This window comes from Panthera pardus, unplaced genomic scaffold, assembly GCF_024362965.1.
Source record: "Panthera pardus isolate Hobbes unplaced genomic scaffold, ASM2436296v1 HiC_scaffold_8, whole genome shotgun sequence".
In the NCBI taxonomy this organism is placed as follows: domain Eukaryota; kingdom Metazoa; phylum Chordata; class Mammalia; order Carnivora; family Felidae; genus Panthera; species Panthera pardus.
In genome coordinates, this window is record NW_026527013.1 from 17805513 (window position 1) to 17819719 (window position 14207).

General features: G+C 50.9%; 1 protein-coding gene and 1 long non-coding RNA gene across 10 annotated transcripts; one reads left to right on the forward strand and one right to left on the reverse strand.

Annotated features, from left to right (window-relative positions):
* Positions 1–2535: 2535 nt before the first annotated feature.
* CCDC51 (coiled-coil domain containing 51) lies at positions 2536–11516 on the reverse strand. 9 transcript variants are annotated; one of them, XM_019416697.2, is made up of 5 exons: positions 11279–11329; positions 10847–10972; positions 5244–5560; positions 4070–4234; positions 2536–3522 (listed from the first exon to the last, which is right to left on the reverse strand). In XM_019416697.2, the coding sequence occupies exons 2-5, from the start codon at positions 10881–10883 to the stop codon at positions 2767–2769; spliced, it is 1275 nt and encodes a 424-aa protein (XP_019272242.1). In that variant the 5' UTR covers positions 10884–10972; positions 11279–11329; the 3' UTR covers positions 2536–2766. The 9 variants fall into 9 exon arrangements, with proteins under 9 accessions (XP_019272242.1, XP_019272240.1, XP_019272241.1 ...); XM_019416695.2 differs by lacking the exon at positions 10847–10972 and having other exon boundaries at positions 11279–11516; XM_019416696.2 differs by having other exon boundaries at positions 10847–11354.
* Positions 11407–13350, forward strand: LOC128775678 (uncharacterized). Its single transcript, XR_008420596.1, has 4 exons — positions 11407–11512; positions 11592–11647; positions 11730–11817; positions 13127–13350. It is a non-coding gene; the product is annotated as an uncharacterized LOC128775678 (long non-coding RNA).
* Positions 13351–14207: the final 857 nt, after the last annotated feature.

Sequence of the window (14207 nt, forward strand, 5' to 3'; positions counted from 1 at the left end):
TCGCCAGCCACCACCCCTGCTCCGCAGCGTCCCGAACTCTCTCCTTCCTTTCCTGTGGTCGTCCTCCAACTTTCTTTACCTGAACTCCTCGGCGCCTGGTTTCTCACCCCCGTACCAGGTCCTGCCCACCGCCCCTACTCCCAGGACTCCCTAACAGCCACCCTCTCCTTCCGGCCCCCACCTCTGGCTGCGCCAGAGGAGCATAGGCTTTGGGGTTGGGCCTGGGTTTGTGCCACCACTAAGCCAAGTAACCTGAGCCCCCCATACCCCTGAACACCCCCGCCCCCCCACGCCTGTTTGCTCACCGGCAAGTGGAGGTGATACCACACCTACCAGGCTGTTACAGGAGGGCACAGCGGCTGCAAAGTACACAAGCAAGGGTGCATTTCCTTCTTTTCCTCCTGGGCCTCTACCTGGACCCACCCTATGCTGAGAAGCCTTGGGCAAGTCTGGACTCCCTCACTGGCAAATACCTGGGCCTTTCTAGGGAGAAACCGCTGGGCAGGGGCCCAGTTGTGCCCTCTGCTGGGCCCTTCACGCACACCCTGGCCTGCCTACTGCAAACTCAGAGGAGACAGGACACAGCCCATGCTGTTAGGACTTTGGCTCAAGGCCATTGGGATAGCGTCCTGGGAGGCAAAATTTGTCACACACACACACACACACACACACACACACACACACACACACACACACCACTCTGGAAGCCCCCAGAGCCTCCAAAGGCTAGGGAGAGCCTCAACCAGAAGGTTCAGGTCATCCACACTGGCTAGTGTCCAAAGAGCCAACACCACAGACACACTCTTGCCATCTGCCACCCCTCATCAAGAGTCTGCCTTCACTCTCATCTACCCAACTCTGCCTTCCAACTTCTCTCACCAGCTTCTCTGATCACTCCCTTTCTTCCATCCCCTCTCCCAGCACCTGGGGCCGTGAACCAGCATGGCACCCCCCCCCCCCCCCCCAGTTCCTTTATCCCTGGCCTCCAGCATCACAGACCCCAGGCCCTCCATTTCATTCTCTAACCTATGCCCCACCACTCCTCCACATCCATCACCACCTCAGCCCCTTGGCTAAGGTGCTGAAAGCCCATGGCTTTCCTGCCTGTGCAGCCTATGGGAGACCCTTGCCACATACCTGGAATCCTCCCCTCAATTCCATTCACTCAAGTGCACACTCTTTAGGACCTACCTCACCCCAAAGGTGGACACAGGACTTCCAAACCCCATAGCACCCCTCATCTGTACACAGATATGGTACCTCCTACCCCCCATCAGGAGGGTGAACATCCCATGCACAGAGGTCTTTTCAACTCATGCCATCCTGAGGAACCATTACACAAAGGAAACAATGTCAAGAATGGAGTGACCAAATGACCAAAGGACCAGGCACTTGAGGTTCACAGAACCCATGGGGCCACCCAGGTCATACTCACTGCCCAAACCTGAGCACAGGCTCCAAGTACAGAGGGTACCTCCTGGGAAACCCTACTGGTTCCACAGGCCCCTGCTGAGAGGAGGCTCCACACAGGCCCAAGCAAACCCCAGCCCACAGAAGCCCTTCCCCACAAACCCTGTATACAGGGTTCAGAAAGGGTTAGGGTTAGAAAGGAGTGGCTTTTCCAGACCTGTGGGAGTACAGAGTGCCTCCCCACTCTTCCTATTTACTCAAGGACACACAAGGCCACCTATGGCCATTTAGCCCAGGAGATCAAAGGTTGCTGTTCTCCTCTGCAAAGGGACAGGTCAGGGGTTCTCTGGGCAGTCTGCCCTCGGGCCCCCCACCGTACCTCCCACCTCAGGGAGGCCCGTCTCCATCATTGCCACTGAAAAGGCTGGTTTGGAGCCAGGCCTCGTGTCCTCAACTTATAGGATCACAAGATCTCAGGCCCCATTCAAACTCACAGGCAAAACCTAACTCTGCCTGTACCCAGGTCCCAGGCCTGCCTTGAGGCCTGCCTTGAGGTTCACTCTGCTGACATGCTGAGCTCTGCCCATGCTTGTACAGGCCATCTCTAGGCTGTGTATGGGAGGACACCTAGCTCTAGGGGCACACTGGACTGCCCAAAGCTCTCTGCACAGGGACCCAGACTGGCTACCGATCCCTGTAATTATGTCCCCAGTAATATTTATCAACCATTCCCCCAATCCCTTTTCCCTGCTCTCTTCTGATCATCCCTCCAGCATTAGAACCAGAAGGTTCTCCCCACCAGGGCAGAGAAAGTAATCCAGAAGCGGAGCAAGTAACCATTGTCAGCCGTGGTTGCGCAGGCTTGGTTCCACTCCCCGGAACACCCAAGCTATCTGACATAGGAGGGTTGGGCAAGCAGACCTGGCAATCCAAAACAAAAACCCAAGCCTCAAGGGTAAGTTCATCCAACATGGTTCTGAACTGAGGACGAGACCAAGAGGAGATGAGAGAGGAACGGAAGGGGGCCGTGATTACTGTAATTCCAGGCTCAGCCCTTAAGTCCCAAATCTCAACCTTCAACAAGAAAAACTCCATCTGATGTAAGTATTACTTTAAATATTTAAATAACACGAACCGAAAGACATTTTATTTGGACATTAGTACAAAGTGTTGATAATTAACATAAATGAGCATTTTCTCAAAATCAAAGTACGCCTGCTGGTGAGCCACACAGATGGTGCTCAGCCTCAGGCTGAGGTTGTGTGCACCCCAAAGGCTCACTTCATTGTTGGGATTCTCTAGCTAAATTTGTATCCACGGCTATCCCCTCAGCTCCCTGGAGCCCTCTCTGGAGGGCTAGCTGGCCCTGAAGAGCACGTAGAGCACGGGCAGAGTGGCCACAAATGTCACACAGGTGACCAGTGTGCTGTAGATGGTGTTCCTGTTGACCTGAGCTTCAAGCTTCTGCTCCATGTCTGATAGTGCCAAGATCACGCTCCCCTGCTCCAGCAAGGAGCCAGGCAGGGCCCTCTCTGCTGGCCCCAGCAGGCCTGGATGTGCTGCAGCCTTCGCAAGCTGAACCACCTCAGCCGTTTGGCTGAAAGTCTTTTCCAAGCCATCAAGCCGCTCTCGTAAACCCTCTAAACATGAATGGACCTGCCTGGAATGGCTGAGCTGCTCTTTCAAGGCAGCTGAAAGGACATCTGTGTCTCTGTCTCGGGTGGGGGAAGTACCTGCCTGGGTCCCAGAGCTCAGCCCGGAGCCAGCTTGTACCAGGCCCCTTAGGTCCACCATGAGGTCGTGGAGGTCCCTCTGCTGGAGGGAGTAGCTGGATGCCTGTTCTCGGATGGCCTCCTGGAGGCTCACAGGCCCCTTCTGCGCCTCTAAGAGCAAGGCCTTCAGCTCCTGTAGCCGCACACGGTTCACATAGGTGGAGCCAGCCACACCAATCAAGGCCCCCAGAACTGACCCGATGAGGGACCAGTTCTTGGTCCTCTCAGCTCGAGTACGCTCCTTCTCGTGACTTTCCCGCACAGCCGCAGAGAAGAGGGAGAACTTCTCTCGCTCAGAGTCTTCAGCACGCAGATAGGTTGCACGAAGCCTCTTCTCCTCCTGCAGAAGCAAAGCAGTGTTATACAGCAGCAATGTGGCCCCACCGTTGGAGCTGCCAGCAGACGTCCCTGGGGCTCAGCCTCATGCCTGGCGCAGACTGCATGCTCAATAAACCCGCTGAATGAATGAAGGCAGCATAAACATGGTCAGGTGCAGGAAGCAAAGGAATTGGGGGCGGTCAAGATGAGCAATGCTACCTTCCTACCCAAGCAGTGCTGGGTCCGACCAGACACGCACTGATGACTACAGAATGTGTCCATCAGAAGGAAGTGTCTGGCCCCCTCTAGGCCAGTCCCCTCCTCCCTGGTGCTCCCTCCTCAGCAATCTGGGATCTGGGGCCCAGATTATACTGCCCTGGACTACTGACCCCGGTACTCCAAGAGAAAGTGGGTGGACAGGCTCTGGAAGCCTGGAGCCCAGAGCTTCTGGTTTACGTCTTCACCAGATCTCTGACCACCAGACCAGTCAGGTTCCCACCTTGCCCCTTGGTGATCTGCCAGGCTAGGGTCCCTATCCAATGAGGAAGGGCTGCCTTCTGAGTGCCTACTTGCAGCAGCCGGTGCTCCAGCGTAGCCAGTTCTAGGTACTGGATATCCTCTCTGGAGATGCGGTCCAAGCGGTCCCTCACCTCCTTCAGCTTGGCCTGGTGAACTTCCAAGTCCTCCCGAGCCTCTCGCACAAGCCCTCGAGCCACCATGAACACTTTCTCTGCCTGCAGAGAGAACAATGGAGGCTGTCTGCCCCTTCCCTCCACACCCACACAGGCTCAGCTCTATTCCCGACAAGGCTGTGGCTGAGGTGAGTGGGGTGTCAGCAAAGGGTGGAAAAAAAGAGTCCTTCAGACACAAAATCCTGGCTCGCCCAGTAGTCCTCAAAGTGCAGCCCTGGGCCACACCCATCAGAATCACTGGATTTATCCATTCAAGTGGAAATAACATGCCCCTGAGAAACTTGAAAAAAGCTAATGCTCCACACAAAACCCAGCCAATCCTAGTCGGATACAAGCCACGGAAAGGAACCTAGGTTCCTAAACTGTTTCACACACGCACGCTACCTTATCTTCGCCTCTTGACGATGCCACAAGAGGCATTGCTGTGGCCTCCATTTTACACACCCAGAAACTCCAGCTCAGCCAAGGTCATGACCTTCAAGGGGAAGAGACAGCACTGTGCCTCAAAACCTCCCACTGAACCCCCAGGTTCTTGCCACCTCACTAGCTTGGTCTGTACTAGGCAGGAATGGGAACAGAGACGACAGAATGCATTTCTGCTACCACCAAGGGCTTCCAGCCACAGGAAGCTCTTTCCACCTCACAGTGTGATGCTGCCTGGCCCTGGGCTTCTACCTTCACAAGGGATGTTTTAATTACACATGGGGCTTTGAGGACACTTGTAACACTCTCACCAACCCTCAGTCAATGTAGGAAGTGTTCACTGGCCTAACACAATGGATGTCAATGGCCAGGGACTCATCAGTACACAGAAACCTGTTTTCGGGGTAGATGGGTACAGTTACACAGAGATCTTCACCCCCAGTACGATCGAATCCAAGTTATCATGTGAGAAATGAGTCAAATTCATCTACCAATAGTATTTGTTAAGAAAAGGCAAACCTGGGCAAGGCTTCCCAGCACCACGTGGCTGGTAATTATCTGGCAAGAGCCTCCCAGCCACATTTCCAAGTCAGAAGGCAGGGCCAACCACCCCGGCTTCCCTCCTCACCTCAGTCACATTTCCCTGGGCCTCTCGAACTTCACTGAGTCCGACAAACTCTTCGTATCTTTCCCACCAAGTCGTGGCTGTGGACGATGCTCGCTGATGAATGTCGTGCCCCAGGGCTCTTCCCAGAGCTGTGAGGCGGCGGTACAGCCCAAGAGCCACCTCCTCAGGTCTTTTCTCTCTGGGCTGGCTAGGGCCTGGGCTGCAGAGAGTCCTGGCCATAAAGAGGTCCCTTCCAAGGAGGCCTCTCCACACCACACGGGGCGCACCGAGGACGTGCTGCATGGCAAACACAGTGCTGCGCCCTGTCATCAGGAGATCTGTAGGGGGACGCCAGACAGATCAGCTCACAGCTGAGAAAGGCTGGGCATAAGTCAGGTTTCAGGGCCTAGGGGCAGTTCTGAACTAATTTCCATGAAAAAGTCCAAACAGAGCGCTGCTCTGTTGTGCCTGGAGACGGTAGCCACTGTGGTCAGGCTTCCCCTTGGGTGCTCCCAGACAAGAGAACATACCAGGGAAGAACATGTTTAGGAGATCATGCCTTCCATCTCCTTCCACAATGCCACCAGCCCCTCCCATCCCACCCACCTTCCCTACAGCCTCCAGGTCTCCGTTGTGACTTGGATGGGAATCCTGGTGCCCGGTTTTCTGATAACGTCAAAGAAAATTCTCAGACCAGGGCTGCCTGGGTAGCTTGGTCAGTTAAGTGTCCAGCTGCTGATTTTGACTCAGGTCGTGATCTCACGGTTTCTGAGATCGAGGCCTGTGTTGGACTCTGTGCTGACAGTGCGGAGCCTGCTTGGGATTCTCTCTCTCCCTCTCTCTTCTGCCCCTCCTCCACTCGTTCTCTCTGTCTCCGTCTCTGTCTCTTTCTCTCTCAAGAGTAAATAAACTTAAAAAAAAATATTTTTTTCAAACCTGAGTTGTGTCCATGCTGACAAAGCCTCACAAATCACAAAGATTCATAAAGACTCCCAGGGAAACTGGGGAACTGAGGGGATTTCAGGGAAAGAGTTCTGCAAAATACCATCAAAATCAACTGCCCAGACTCTGAGGGCTGCCCCAGCACTGGGAAAGCAGAGTTTTGCTTATGTTCGAGGACACAAGTCATTCTGTACCAAGGCAGAAAATTCCCTCCTCGGCTCTCCTCTGAGAAGACAATTCCAGGGAAAAGGCAAAACAAAACAAAAAGCCTGGATCTCTACACAGAGGACAACTTTTCTTAGGTTCACACGAGCCCTCCTCTGCCCTCTGAGGCTTTCCAGGCTTCCAATCCCCCCCACCCCTCACATTCCTAACCTTCCACAAGCTTTCTCCCTCCTCTCCAACTTTAGTCCGGCTCTATAGGTCTGGTTTCTTCAATCTCTCCCTTTTCAACCTTGCTTTGTTTGGGACCCAACAACACCCACTTCTCTTAACCTAAACAGCAGAGGGAGGCTCCCATTACCCAGTCTGGCTCTGCCTGAGCCCCAAAGCAGCAGGGACTCTGGGGACCCAAGGAGGGTCAGGTGACCCCTGCTCCCAGGCAAACCTGGACCAGTACTCCTGTCCTCTGGCCAACCCTCCTTCCCCCACCAACCCCCAACCATAACACACACAAGCTCTCAAGTATTGATGCTGGCTGTCAGAGTGACACCTAGTGGCCAAACAACCAGGCCAGAGAGAAAAGCAGAGGATGCTGGGGACAGGAAGATAAATTGGAGGAGCTTGGGTGACAAAGAAAGGGGCTTCTGAATGTAAGGTGATGTGGAATAGAGACCCACTCAGAGCATCTCAGCCTCCTATCCCCTTGTGCTGTGCTTGGAGAAGCTCAGGCCCTCTAGAAAACAAAGTTGGTTGGGTACGGACATGCCTCCTGCCCAAAATGGGTCCGAGCTGACAGCCACGGAAGGGACATCCCGTAACACTGGTTCTGAGCTGGTGCTGCACCCGAACTCCTGGGCCCCATCCACAAGGCCCAAGAAAGCACACAACATCCATGACCCAGGGGTCAAGCCAGCCTCTTAGGCCTCAATGCCAGCATCCACCACACATGAGCTGTGGCCCCATGACCATCCTGCAGGTGTTTCCTACATCAGAGCAAAGCAGACTCCCAGCACTGCCAACCACAGCCCTCACTCTCCTTTTCAGCAACACTCACCAGAGAGGTGTCCACCTTGCTGTCACTACTTCCCCAGCCCCCATTCTCTCTGGATGGCACTCCACCGAGAGGCTGTTCTCCTGGAGGCCCTGCAAAACTTCCACCTTGCCAGATCCACCAGGTATTTCTCAGATTTCTTCTCCAACATCTCTGCAGCTTTTTGAAATCACTTGTCTTTTTGAAATCACTACCCACCCCCGCCTCGGCTTCCTCCAACCTTCTTAGCCTCCTCTCCTGACTTCTCTACCAGCCACCCACTCTTGAACCCCAGGAAAGTCATCCATCCCTGGCAGCAATGACAGCTACAGCCTCCTGCGAAGTCCTGGCTTCCTCCCTGCCCCTCAGAGCCGTTATTCACAAGGCAACTTGAGGCTCTGTTAACTCATCATTTCACATCTCTTGTTCAAAACCCCCGACAGCTCCCATCTCACCTGCCATGAACACCAGTCCCACCAGTGGCCAACAAGCCACAGTCCTCTTGGTTGTCATCCCTTCCTCCTGTCCTCCACTCCATGCACTCTAACATGTGAAGCCTGACTCTGCTACTTTCTCCACAGAAAGGTCGAGTCAGCTGACAGGTCCAGTCAGCTCATCCTGACTTGTACATCTTGGCTCAAACACCACCTCGTGGCAAACCTTCCTTGACCATTCCCTCCTGGGCCACCTGCTTTATTTTTCTCCATCAGACACATATTGCCTTCTTTACATGTTGCCAGGCCCCTCACTAGAACATAAGCTTGGTGACAGCAGGGACCCTGCTGTGTGAGGAAATGACTCAAGTTGTTCCTCTATTCCAGTCCCTCTTCTCAGACATCCAGCCCCCACCCCAGCCTGATTCTCAGCCCCTCCCCATTCAAATGTCCCACAAGCCCTCAGCCAGCACAGGGAAGGTGTTCCTGGCAAAGGGAAAAAGTGGAAATGCACTGGGGGTCATCTAAAACCTGAAAGGCAGCCAGTGCAGCTGGAAAATAGCAGAGGAAGGGAGAGTGGACAGAGGAGAGGCTGAAGAGGTAAACAGAGACCATATTAAGCAGGGCCTTGAGGGCCAAGTTCAGAATCTTGACCCTCCAAATCCATTCTTACACTCTATCCAGATGACTGTCTCTTACCAACTGTCCATGCCACAAACCTCCATCACCTGTACCTCGATCTCACTTGCAGCTGAAGGCTTGCTTCATTTTTCACTAAGAAAATATTTAAAAATTGGAAGACAACTTCTATAAATTCCCACCATACCTTCCCACCTGTGTCTGTTCGGTTTCCACCTTCTCTCTTATTCCTTGGGATGAAGAATTCATGCTCTAGGAAGACCAAGCTGTGGCCAGGTCCCGTGTGCTCTCCCTACCTGACGCTGCTCAGTAATTGATCAGACACCCTCTCCAGCAACAGCTCCACTTCTCTGCCCCTCTGTACAGCCAAACTCCTGGACAGATCATCTGCACTTGCTGTCTCCAGTTCCTCTTCTCTCATTCTCTCTTAAACCTTTTCTAATCTGGCCTTCACTTCCACCATGCCACCGGAAATGCTCTTGTCCAGGCCACTTCCACATTGCTAAATCCAGTGATCAGTTCTCAGTCCTCATTTTACTTGCCCTATCAGCAACCTGAGCCTTGTGACAGTTTTCTTTCCTTGAAACGCCTTCTACACTTGGCTTCCAGTCCCCACTCATCTCCTGAACCTACCCACGTGGAGTGCTGCAAGGCAAGGTCCTCAGACTCCTCTCTCATCCAGTCCCATGGCTTTAAAAACCATCTACGGATGGGGCACCTGGGTGGCTCAGTCAGTTAAGCGTCTGACTTCAGCTTAGGTCATGATCTCATGGTTCGTGAGTTCGATCCTCGCATCGGGCTCTGTGCTGACAGCTCAGAACCTGGAGCCTGCTTTGGATTCTGTGTCTGCCTCTCTCTCTGCCCCTCCTCTGCTCTCACTCTGTCTCTGTCCCTCTCAAGAATAAACATTTAAATAAATAAATAAACACCATCTAGGGAAATGTTAAAAATATTAACTATAATGATGGTTGAACAACACTGTGAATATACTAAAACCACTTAAGTGTACCCATTAAATAGGTGAACTGTATTGTATGTGAATGGTATCTCAATAAAACCATTACTTTTTTTTAAAGTAATCTCTACACCCAACTTAGGGCTTGAACTCAAGAGTCACATGCTACACCAACCAAGCCAGCTAGGTGCCGCTCCTCCCACTGCTTTTTCCTCCCAAAACCATTACTTAAAAAACCAATCAACTAGGGATGCCTGGGTGGCTCAGTTGCTTAAGCAGCCACCTCTTGGCTTTGGCTTAGGTCATGATCTCACGGTTGGTGAGTTTGAGCCCCAGGTCAGGCTCTGTGTTGACCGTGTGGAGACTACTTGGGATTCTCTTTCCCTCTCTCTCTGCCTCAATCTCTTTTTCTCTCAAATAAATAAGTAAACTTTAAACAAGAAAAAAAAAAAAAAAACCCAATCAACTATATTCTGACTTTTCCAGCCCAGACCTCTCCTATAGATTCCAGGCTCATTTACTGAACCACCCAATCCACAACTCAGCTTGGAAGGTTAATGAGGATCTTCCCTTCCCAACTTGCCTTTCCCATAGCCTTCTCCATCTTGGTTGATAGAAACTTCCAAATCCAAATCAGACCAAAAACCTCAAATCATCCCTGACCCTTTGCTTTCCCTCCCATTTCATACCCAATCCATCAGCAAATGCTTCTTCCTTTCTAAAACCAAAATCCCTTTTCCTCTTAGCACCCCCCCAACCCTGCTACCACCTGGTCCCAGTGACTAACATCTTTTACTATAACACCCTTCTGACAGGTCTCCCTGCTCCTACTCTAGCCCCTACAATCTATCATCAACAGAGCAGCCAGTAGCCTTTTCAAAACACAGGCCAGACCATGTCTCTCTCTGCTCAAACTCTCCAGTCGTTCCACATTTCTCTCAATGTAAAAGCCAAATTTTCTCCACGGTCTACAGGACATCCACCTCCTGGCTCTCAGTCTTCCCTGACCTCATCTCCCACAAGTATACCTTTCCTCACTCTACTCCAATCATATGGACCTTTTTTCTCCCAGCTTTATTGACATAAAAATGACATATAAATTGCCATATCACTGTGTAAGTTTAAGATATACAACGTGACTATTTGATACACTTGATAGACGTATATACTGCTAAACGTATACCACAATAAGGTTAGCTAACACATCGTTGAAGTAATTACCATGCATGGACTTTCGTGATGTTGCTGCAACACAATAGACGATCCCCGCACAAGGCCTTCACACCAGCTATCTGCGCTGCTTGCTCCCTTCTCTTTTCCAAGTCCTGCTCATATGTCATTGCCAAGGACTCCCATCCCAGCACCCTCTACCCATTCTGTCTACCTTATTTTTCTCCACGCACGTATCACGTGACCTGCGATATGTATTTCAATTATTTACTTTGCTTACAGGCTGTCTCACCTCCCAGAATGTCAGCTCTGCCAGGGCTGGCATCCATTTGCTGATGGATTGGGTATGAGATGTGTTTTGTTCACTGCTGCATCCTCAGTGCCCCATAAAACTGTCTGCATGACACTCAACAAAAACCTATTGAATGAATAAACATAATTTGCAAAAAGTTGCACCCCGGCTATATTAAAACCCAGACTCCTTCCGGTGGCCTCCAAAACCTTAGGACCGGGTGATCTATCCCCCGCCCATATATCTGGCACCTCCCTCGCATCTCCCTGCAGCTATGCTTGCTTTCTTCGGTTCCAAGAACGCGCTGAACTTCAAAGGCCTCTTCCCCCTACTCGCAGTGCTTTCCCCATGCACGATGCCAGACCCAGCGCCTTCCGGTTAAGCACCCCTCCTGGCTTCCGGACCCTTCCCTGGCAAGACAGGCCCTCGTACCTGCCGCCCCACCGCGAGAGCTGCAACCCCAACCAAGCGTCCGCCACTCAGTAGACCTCTGGTCCTTTAATGCCCGCCCCCAGAGTTGCTTCCGGCAGCGGGAGCACAGCTTCCTGACCAGGAGCCAATCAGCGGGCCCGCGCGGAGGTATAGGCACGGGGGTGGGTAGGGGCGCTTCGCTTCCGGTGGCAGGGCCTGGGGAAGGGGCGGCAGGCGCCATGTCCGGCCGCGAAGGTGAGTGTGCCGGGGCGGCGGGGTGGAGAGGGACAGTACTCGGCGGGGACGGAACTGAGCATGCTTGTGTCGCCTACAGGTGGCAAGAAGAAGCCCCTGAAGCAGCCCAAGAAGCAGGCCAAGGAGATGGACGAGGTGAGGGCGAGCGCGGAGGCGTGGGAGGGTGCGGAGGGACTGGGGAATCTGCTTCGAGTGAACGCCGTCTGCCTCTTCTTAGGAAGATAAGGCATTCAAGCAGAAACAGAAAGAGGAGCAGAAGAAACTCGAGGAGCTAAAAGCGAAGGCTGCGGGGAAGGGCCCCCTGGGTAAGTGAGGGCAAATAGAGCTCAAGCCGGGCAAACGTTCTGAGCATCTCTCTGGTCTGTTTCCTATCTCATTGGTGAGGTTTCGATTCTTCGTGTCAGCTACTGCGGACGACCCCCACCCAGCTTGAAGTCGCAGCAGCGGGGAGGGGAGGGAGCCAGACCGGTCCTGGAAATGAAATTTCTTTTCTCCCAGGCATTCTGGTCTTCTTTTCTTTAGGGAAACAGCAGAGATGGAAACACAGAGATTCATATATCTTAGAGTTGAGTTTCCAAACAGTCTTCACTATTTCTTGCCCCAAATTCGTATTTGCTCCTTTTTGCTTATGGCATTTCTTGACTTACCGCTCATATTGTTAATTCCAGTAAATACTTTTGCATACTGAGTCTTGACTTCTGAATGCGCCTAGACTAAAAGATAAAAGTCCAGGCTCCTTAATGTGCTATTGCGCTGTATGCTCTTTTAACCTAATCCCCCACCATTTTACTTCTTTTCTGTAGGAAAAATGGATTATGTATCAAAATATTTTTCAAGCCCAGCAGCCTGAACTTTTCTGTGCTTCTTAAATGCTGTTTACATTCATCACACTAGTGAATAATTTCTTCCATAGTTATTTGTGCCCTATATGAGCTACACTGGGGCTGGTGGAGGGGGGGATGGTGGGAGTGTCATCCAGGGCTTTCCAAGACTTCTATCCCAGTGGGTTTTAATTGATTCACAAGGCTGAGATTCTAGTTACTGAGATTCCCTTTTGGAATGTAAGGTGTTTTGTACCTTCCTTTAATCTGTGATTGTGTACAGGAAGGTAAATCAGCTATTTCTTAAGGTATTTACTGTATGCCAAATATATAGTCAAATGTAAATTGAGTAAAATAAAGATAGTAAACCAGACCCCAGGATCATAATATGTACTGTGATGTGGCAGTTGAGAATGTGGACCTGGACATCAGACTACCCAGGGTGGAATCTTGGCTTTGTCACATACCAATTTATAATTTTGAACAGCACTTAACCACTAGCACTTCATTATCTGTAAAATGGGTTGATGGGGGATGAGGATTAAATGAGCTAGTGTGTGAAATACTTAACAATATAGATCCAGGCCAGGGCACAGCCATTATTTGGGCCCCTGCCTCATCCTCATTCTGATATCACCCAGAGTAGACTATTGGGAAAGTCCTATACATGCTTGTGTCAAAAAGAATGCCCAGCACAAGAGTTGAACCTTTCAGTGATCCTTATAAGGCCTCTGGCACTTCTGCCATAAGGACTATATTTTTTCTTAACTGAGACATTTTTTTCCTTTTGCAGCCACAGGTGGAATTAAGAAATCTGGCAAAAAGTAAGCCATCCCTTGTACCCGAGACAATGGGGATCTTTAATTCCATTCCTGTTTAAACATCTGGATTTCCTGCCATAGCATCTGTTGCCACCTATAGATAGAATGAAGTGTTGTCTTAGATCCTGTTGTACATTTAAGAATAAACTTTTGTAAAAAAAAAATAATAATAAAATCAGTGGCTCATGTTCTCTTATCATTCAGTCATTTCTGCCTTTGTTGTGAGGTCAGAGTAAACCTAGCCCGAAGTCCTGCCAGTGTGTGCTCTTCACTCTTTGTTCTGTCCTGAACTCTGTTCCACCTGGAATTAAACCAACTCATTTGAAATGGTTGTTTGTTATAGTTGTATACCCGATGGAATACAATACATGAGGCTAATGCAAGAATATGTACTTTGGGGGGGGAAAAACGTCTTTCTCTGTTATGACCTCCACATTGCCATTTGTTGTAATGGGATTGTTCATCTTTCATGTGGGCATCCTGCACATACACCGAAGAGTGATTCCTGTTTTCAACAAATTTCTCTGTTGTGGAAGAGGGCAACATTGTTACATACAATATACATTATAAAGGGAATAAAACCGGAAAGGAGAGACTTTCTGAAAGTTTCTAAGAACCAAGTTTATCCTGAACCCCCCCGGTCTGCATTTACACTAGGGCTTCAGAAAGGTCCTTGCTAGGGAATGACGAGTATCCCACATTCAACCCATCAGCAAAATTCAGTCTGGCCCCTACATACTTCCTCCAGTATCACTCCCCGATTGTAACCTAAAATCCCTCACCTGGATTATTGCAGTCATATCCAAATTTGTCCTCCTACCCCTACCCTTGCTCCTCTACAGTTTAACCTTCACTCAGGACAGGATGGTCTTGCTAAACCATAAAGTCATACTTTTGTCTCTTCTTGGCTCAGAATTCTTCAGTGGCTTCTTAGGAAAAAGCTAGAGTCCCTACAATGACCAGTCAGGCCCTAAGGGATCTGGATGCCACTCCCTATCTTTGGATATTCACCATTCATCCCCTGGTCCATCTTGCACAATGGCCTACATCGCA